General features: G+C 53.4%; 2 protein-coding genes across 3 annotated transcripts in view; both read left to right on the plus strand.

The window, feature by feature from the left end:
• Positions 1–6,640, plus strand: part of EFNA1 (ephrin-A1) — a 12,922-nt gene extending 6,282 nt beyond the window's left edge. Inside the window, exons 2-5 of one of the 2 annotated variants that reach the window (XM_011987464.1) lie at positions 3,063–3,358; positions 5,286–5,351; positions 5,510–5,560; positions 5,735–6,640. In XM_011987464.1, coding sequence (XP_011842854.1) covers positions 3,063–3,358; positions 5,286–5,351; positions 5,510–5,560; positions 5,735–5,847 — 526 coding nt within the window. In that variant the 3' untranslated portion in view covers positions 5,848–6,640. The remainder of the gene's footprint in view (positions 1–3,062; positions 3,359–5,285; positions 5,352–5,509; positions 5,561–5,734) is intronic. The other variant, XM_011987465.1, reaches the window with a different exon arrangement.
• A 1-nt stretch (position 6,641) lies between these two features.
• Positions 6,642–7,589, plus strand: part of SLC50A1 (solute carrier family 50 (sugar efflux transporter), member 1) — an 11,528-nt gene continuing 10,580 nt past the window's right edge. The window contains exon 1 of the mRNA XM_011987554.1: positions 6,642–6,695. Coding sequence (XP_011842944.1) covers positions 6,642–6,695 — 54 coding nt within the window. The remainder of the gene's footprint in view (positions 6,696–7,589) is intronic.

Below are 7,589 nucleotides of genomic sequence, written 5' to 3' on the forward strand. Positions count from 1 at the left end.
CCCGGGGCAGGAACCTGCTCGTGTCTACTTGCATGGGCTTATATCTGCCCTTCCCTTCCTTCTCTCTGGTACCCCTATTACTCTGAAGTGAGGGACCTATGCTGGGCAGTTCCTGCCTCCAGCATAGACTTCGCCCCTGGCAGCCAGGGCCCTTGTTCTAGGTCCCCCCCACGTTGAAAGCCTCCACGCCCCTCCTTGTGTGTCCTTTGGGCATCTGACCACACTGACAGGTACCTGGTGTGACATCAAGAGTGCGCAGAATGCTGAAGGGAACCCTGAAAGGACCTCTCAGGAGAGAGCTGGGCTGTAGGCATTCATTATGCATTCACCCTGTATTTAAAGCAAACCTGGAAAGTCCCCCACTAGGGGTCTTTTGGGGTGGCACGAGTGAGGCACATGCTGTGCATGGGTAGGTTGAGGGAATCACCTGTTTATGGGGCTCTCAAGTAGTAAAATTGAAGAGCTGGGAGAGGGAGATCATGGGAAAGCTTCAGAAGGAACAGAAGGGGTTAAAGGGATTACAGAAGGCTCTGGGCAGGAAGGAGTTAATTTCTCCTGGGCAGGTTTAGGGCTGTGAGGCAAATGGTACTGGGAGGAAGACTCTGTCGGCCCCTTTGTTCTTGCCCTTGAGTTTTCCGAAGTTATGGGAACAATATTTGTGGGAATATAGGAGAGGGTGGTAGGGAGGACGAGGAGAGAACTGGGCAGCTTGGTATCACCAAAGCCATCTCACCGGCTTAGCCACTCTCAGCCCTAGCGAGCTTGCCCCCCACTCCCCTTGAGAAATATGTTGTGCCAGCTTCCTCTGACCCTGTGGCATCGTCTGGTGAGGCAGTCTGTTGTCTGTGGCTTGTTGGGGTCGGGGAGAGAACAGCCAGCTGCCAACCCCAGAGGGCAATGCCCTCCTGCACATGGATGCTGGGGAGGCCCAGCCAGCCCTCTGCCACCCGCTCCCTGTGCTTTGCCTCCTTGACCCGATGCATCTTGCCCTAGTATGGGAGAGAGCAAAGTCCCTGTTTATGCCCATTCCAGGTGTTGACTGAAGAAGGAGGAGGGGACAGGAAGCCATGAGTAGGGAGGGGGGGACCCTGGCCTTTTCCGTTCCCAAGCTCCCAAGTTTCCTCTCTTTCAGGAAGGAGCCTCTTCCTTACCCACCTCCCCGCCTTCCCTGACGCCACTGCCCCCTTTCCCAGATGGGGAACAAGAGTCAAATGAAGGCTAAGTCGAGCAGACTGTACCCCCAGGAGAGGGGGCTGATGGGTGACCCTCTGGCCACACACACACACACACACACACACACACACACACACACACACACACCCTATCATACCCAGGACTAAAGAGATGCCAGTCCAGAGTAGAGTCCGTAGGCAGCCAAGCTGGGCCCAGCGTGGGGGCAAATATGAGGCTACAATGAACGGGGTAGGTGAGGCTGGCATGGGTGACTCAGGCCAGTGGGCAGCAGCCCTGGGATCTCCAGGCCTCAGGCGGGGGCAGCATGCTGAGAAGGGCGCCAGCCTCCCTCGTGCTGGAGGGCAGGCCCCTCATTCCGACCTGCTGGCTGCCTTTGTTTGGAGGACAGTGTTGGGGGTGAGTGGGCGCTGTGCCCTCCTGGGGTCCTAGGGGCTGTCCACATTTGACAAGGTAAATTTTCACAGGTTCTCATGAGTGCTGGGGCGGGTAGCAGAGGTGGATGAGGAATGAGTCAGTGCTCGTCACGGGAATGAGGGAAAGACGCCAGGCCCAGAGCTGAAATACCTGTTCCGAAATGGCTTCTATGTTTATCTCTCCAGAGAGGAATTTTAAAAGCCTCTCTCTGCTCCTCTCTCTCTTTTCCCCAGGGTGGGGGAGGGGCCTGGTAAGCCCAGTTTGGGCGCTGGCGTGCTACTGCAAAGCCTGGCCTCTCTGGGGTCATGCTGATTGGGCAGTGGGTGCCCATCTCAGAGTCCTCTCCACCTGACTCCTTCCTCGCCCTCCCAGCCGTGGCCAGTGCTTTCGGTTCGAAGCAAGTTGACGCTAATTCTGCTGAGTCTCTAGCTGGCAGTGCCTGGGGGAATTAGAGAAACTCAGCAGCTTCAAGGGTTGTGGGGAGCACTTTTCCCCCTACTGGGACCCCACCCAGGCTGGAGCCAGGTGTCTGGGGCTGGTGGGGAGGGGCTGGTGGGCAGTCAGGCTGGAGCCGGTGGGGCCAGGGGGAATGAACTAGGGGAGGGGAGCTGGCTCCACCTTGGGAGGAGGGGAGAGGAGAGGAGAGGGGAGAGGCTGTTTCAAGCCCAGAGCTCCAGCATTTCATCTGGCGGGAGGTGGAAATGTGGCTTTTGGAGAAAAAAGGACAGGGATGTTTGGGGGTGCTCTAAGAAGGGGAAAAGGAGACCAGTGTATAACTTTGAGTAGCTAGAAAAGGAGATTTGAGGGGGGCTGAAGGAATTGATAAGAGTGATTTAACTTAAAGGACTAGGGGCATTATCTGTGGGCCCGGGTATATTAGCTTCACTTTTGAGGAAAAGTGAAGCTAGGAAATGTGAGATCTACTCAGTGGGTCCGGGGAAACGTGAGAGGAGTAAGGAAGGTGAAGACACAGATGTGTTGGGGGCTCGGGGCTAGCATGGTAAAGAGAAAGGGTTTCCTGGATTCTGATTACAAGACAGACCGGTGGGGTCTCAGGTTGAGGCCTAACAGCATTTAAAAGGAGCAACTGGTATAACAGATTTGGGGAAATATTTATGGGTAGAAGAGAATGATGAGTGAGCTACAGAAATAGGTAGAAGCCCATCCTTGAGTAAACATCACGCGGGTTATGGAAAATGCTTTGGTACCTGAAAGATACTGAGTGGATGCTATTTGAAGGACCAACAGGAGACAGTGATGGTGCGGGGGAATGTTTAGAGATGGCAGAGAGAAATGTAAGACATCAAGATCAGTACATATTGGGAGTTGAGACTTTGGAAAAATCTCTTGGGGTCTAGTGTGAAATGTGAGAGGTCATGTAAACATTTGGAGGTCCAAGGATCTGGCCCGGCTTCTGAATGACCCCCTGCTTCTTCCCCCGTGTGTGTCCCCAGGTTCCGGAATGAGGACTACACCATACATGTGCAGCTGAATGACTACGTGGACATCATCTGTCCGCACTATGAGGATCACTCTGTGGCAGACGCTGCCATGGAGCGGTACATACTGTACCTGGTGGAGCGTGAGGAGTACCAGCTGTGCCAGCCCCAGTCCAAGGACCAGGTCCGCTGGCAGTGCAACCGGCCCAGTGCCAAACATGGCCCAGAGAAGCTGTCTGAGAAGTTCCAGCGCTTCACACCTTTCACCCTGGGCAAGGAGTTCAAAGAAGGACACAGCTACTACTATATCTGTGAGTGCCTGTGAGGGGACAGTGTCTGTTTTTTTTTTTTTTTGCCACCACGTACATGCTTGGGTACATGCTTGGTGCAGAGTCCAGCAGTAGAGGGCCCCTTCCAATCTTGAATTCTATTTTCATTCATCCACATCCCAATGTGAGTGAGCTTCTACGTGCTGGGCACTCTGCTTGGCACTACCAGCACAGAGATAAATAAAACACTACAGAGTCCCTGTCCTCACGGAAGCTGAGAAGAAACACACATAGGTTAACAGACCCTTAGAACAGTATGCTACGGTAGACATGAACACAGGGGCCTTGGGAAAATGACCTGGGTACCTGCCAGGCTATGGGGCTCAGAGAAGGCTCAGTGGGGAAGATGATCCCAGAGCTTAGGACAGGCAGAGGAGCTGGCCAGGCATGAAGGCATACGTACAAAGGGAGCATGACATCTTCAGGGAACTTCCTATGGCTCAGCCTGGCTGGAGTGGGAAGGATACAGTCAGTGAGGAGATGTGAGCCTGGAGAGGTGGACAGAACAGACCATGGGGGAACTAAAAAGTGATAAGGAGTTTGGACTTTATCCTGAGGGCTCTCGCCAATGATGGGTTTTATTTCATTTTACTTTATTTTATTATTTTGAGATGGAGTTTCACTCTTGTTGCCCATGCTGGAGTGCAGTGGTGTGATCTCTGCTTACTGCAACCTCTGTCTCCCAGATTCAAGCAATTCTCCTGCCTCAGCCTCCCAAGTAGCTGGGATTATAGGCATCTGCCACCACACCCAACTAATTTTGAATTTTTAGTAGAGACAGGGTTTCACCATGTTGGTCAGACTGGTCTTGAACTCCTGACCTCAAGTGATCTGCCTGCCTCGGCCTCCCAAAGTACTGGGATTATAGGCGTGAACCACCGCACACAGCCTGATGGATTTTAAGTTATGAGATCATCCAGCACTTTGGGAGGCCGAGGCAGGCGGATCACCTGAGGTCAGGAGTTCAAGACCAGCCTGGCCAACATGGTGAAACCCCAACTCTACTAAAAAAATACGAAAATTAGCCAGGTGTGGTGGCGCACCTCTGTAGTCCCAGCTACTCAATAGGCTGAGGCAGGAGGATCACTTGAACTCAGGAGGTGTGAGGTTATAGTGAGCCGAGATCACACCATTGCACTCCAGCCTGGGTGACAGAGCAAGACTCCATCTCAAAAAAAAGTTATGAAATCAGCTTTGTATAAAATGGATCTAGGACTCAGTCAGTGGGGGCTAGGCAGTAGTAGTATATATATATGTGTGTGTGTGTGTGTGTGTGTATATATATATATATATTTTTTTTTTTTTTTCTGAGACGGAGTCTCGCTCTGTCGCCCAGGCTGGAGTGCAGTGGCATGATCTCAACTTGCTGCAACCTCCATCTCCCAGGTTCAATTGATTCTTCTGCCTCAGTCTCCTGAGTAGCTGGGACTACAGGCATGTGCCACCATGCCCGGCTAATTTTTGTATTTTTAGTAGAGACGGGGTTTCACCATATTGGCTGGCCAGGCTGGTCTCGAACTCCTGACCTCGTGATCCGCCCACCTCAGCCTCCCAAAGTGCTGGGATTACAGGTGTGAGCCACCACACCCGGCCTAGGAGTAGTATTAAGTGGCCCAGGCAAGAGGAACATATTCAGACTCGGAGAAGTGAAGGATAAAATGTGGGGACGGGCAGTGTCTACGTTCTTTTTGTCACCACTGCCAAAGCTGAGGGTTATTTCCAAAGAATGGGAGGCTGGGCTGAACACTGGGCAGGAAGTTAGCAAAAACTAAGGAGGGTAGGAATCAAGATTAGAGGGAGGAAAATGAAATTGAGTAGGGAGCTGAGAAAACAGGGCAAGGGGAATTTGGGCTTACATTTTCTTCCACCAAAGGTTTCTTACTTAACCTCCTGTGGGCTTATCTTGCAGCCAAACCCATCCACCAGCAAGAAGACCGCTGCTTGAGGTTGAAAGTGACTGTCAATGGCAAAATCAGTGAGTGTCAGGGCCCTGTGGGCCTCCTTCCTCCATCTCTATGCTGGGTGGTCTGGTGATCTGGGATGGTATAGAAGTCTTGCAGCCCAGCCCCTCACACTCACAGCTCTCTGCCTCTTTGATACAGTACCTGATCTACTACCACTCTTGTCTTTCAGCTCACAGTCCTCAGGCCCATGACAATCCACAGGAGAAGAGACTTGCAGCAGGTGGGTAGCTGGAGCAGATTGGGCCTGGGGCACAGGAAGGGGTCTGCTTGAAGAGGTTGGGTACAGGAGGTGGCTCCTTTACCAGGCAGAGGCTGAGGGAATCCTGTTGGGCTGAGGGCCAGTGCAAATAGTGGAGTCACTCACATTGGCGGCCTTTGCCCTCTCACCTTGCAGATGACCCAGAGGTGCGGGTTCTACATAGCATCGGTCACAGTGCCGCCCCACGCCTCTTCCCACTTGCCTGGACTGTGCTGCTCCTACCACTTCTGCTGCTGCAAACCCCGTGAAGGTGTATGCCACACCTGGCCTTAAGGATTGGAACTGGGCTGAAGAGAGGGACAGGCACTCCAAACCTGTCTTGGGGCCACTTTCAGAGCCCCCATCCCTGGGAACCACTCCCACCACAGGCACAAGCTGTCACCTAGCAGCCTCAAAACGGGTCAGTATTAAGGGTTTCAACTGGAAGGAGGCCAACCAGCCCGGCAGTGCCATCCCCACCTTCACCTCGGAGGGATGGAGAAATAAGTGGAGACAGTCTTTTCCCACCATTCCTGCCTTTAAGCCAAAGAAACAAGCTGTGCAGACATGGTCCCTTAAGGCACAGTGGGAGCTGAGCTGGAAGGGGCCACGTGGATGGGCAAAGCTTGGCAAAGATGCCCCCTTCAGAAGACAGCCAGGATGCCCAGATGAACTGACTAAAGGAAAAGCAAGAAACAGTTTCTTGCTTGGGAGCCAGGTACAGGAGAGGCAGCATGCTTGGGCTGACCCAGCATCTCCCAGCAAGACCTCATCTGTGGAGCTGCCACAGAGAAGTTTGTAGCCAGGTACTGCATTCTCTCCCATCCTGGGGCAGCACTCCCCAGAGCTGTGCCAGCAGGGGGGCTGTGCCAACCTGTTCTTAGAGTGTAGCTGTAAGGGCAGTGCCCATGTGTACATTCTGCCTAGAGTGTAGCCTAAAGGGCAGGGCCCACGTGTACAGTATCTGTATATAAGTTGCTGTGTGTCTGTCCTGATTTCTACAACTGGAGTTTTTTTATACAATGTTCTTTGTCTCAAAATAAAGCAATGTGTTTTTTCGGACATGCTTTTCTGCCACTCCATATTAAAACGTATGACCATTGAGCCCCTGCTAAGTGTGAGGCTCTGTGTGCTACAACAGTAGCAACTGGGTTTGAATTTCTTTCTCTCCAAAGAATGCGTGCCCCTCACCAGGCCAAAAGGGTGGGTTGTTTCCTCCTCTGAGGGTTGTCCAGGACCGGAGTGCTCCTGAGAGCAGTCTCTCGGGTTCTGAGCTGCACTCCACTCGAAGTTCTTCCTGTCCAACCTCTACCCCACTCCCACCCCCTCACCGCAGGGCTTTGGCATACTACCGTTCAGGTACTCATGCTGTTTGGGTGAGTCAGGGAAGCTGGGAACTCCAGCTGAGGCATGCGGCCCCGCCCCACAGCCACACCAGCAGAGACGTGTGGGAGGCTGGGAGGGAAAGTTCCCAGCAGCAAGTGGGTTGGACCAGGGGGGGTCAGTGATAGAGGCGTCAGTGTATTGGCCACGTCACGTAAAGTTGACCTTGTTGCCCGAGAGGGAGGGCAAAAGAGGAAGGCTTGGTGATTCCTGGCAATGTCTGTTATTTGGAGAAAAGGCTTCGGCAGCAAACTCCAGAAAAAAACTTCCCAAACCCTTGGACAACTGAGGTTCTGATGTGAAGTTCTGGATGGAAAGCGTGCTTAAGTCTGGTTGAACTAGCAAGCTTTTGTTTGGAGGTCCACCGCCGAAGGCGCACAGGCCTGTGGGAACACGACCGTTGAGACCGGGGGGGGGGGGGTCTAGATGATCCAAGAGGCAGGCAGAGTGTGAGGAGTGGCAGGTATCGGGGACACACCCGCGGAGTCCTAGGAAGGGGACCGACCGTGACATGGAGGAGGTCTGGACCTAGGCACTGGACAGTCACTCGGAGGGGAGGTGCGCGAGTTCCGGTTCGGCGTCGGAGGGAGGGTGGGGCTTCGGCGCAGTTTCCGGAGGGACGGCCAGA

Source organism: Mandrillus leucophaeus, unplaced genomic scaffold, assembly GCF_000951045.1.
Source record: "Mandrillus leucophaeus isolate KB7577 unplaced genomic scaffold, Mleu.le_1.0 Scaffold310, whole genome shotgun sequence".
Lineage (NCBI taxonomy): Eukaryota > Metazoa > Chordata > Mammalia > Primates > Cercopithecidae > Mandrillus > Mandrillus leucophaeus.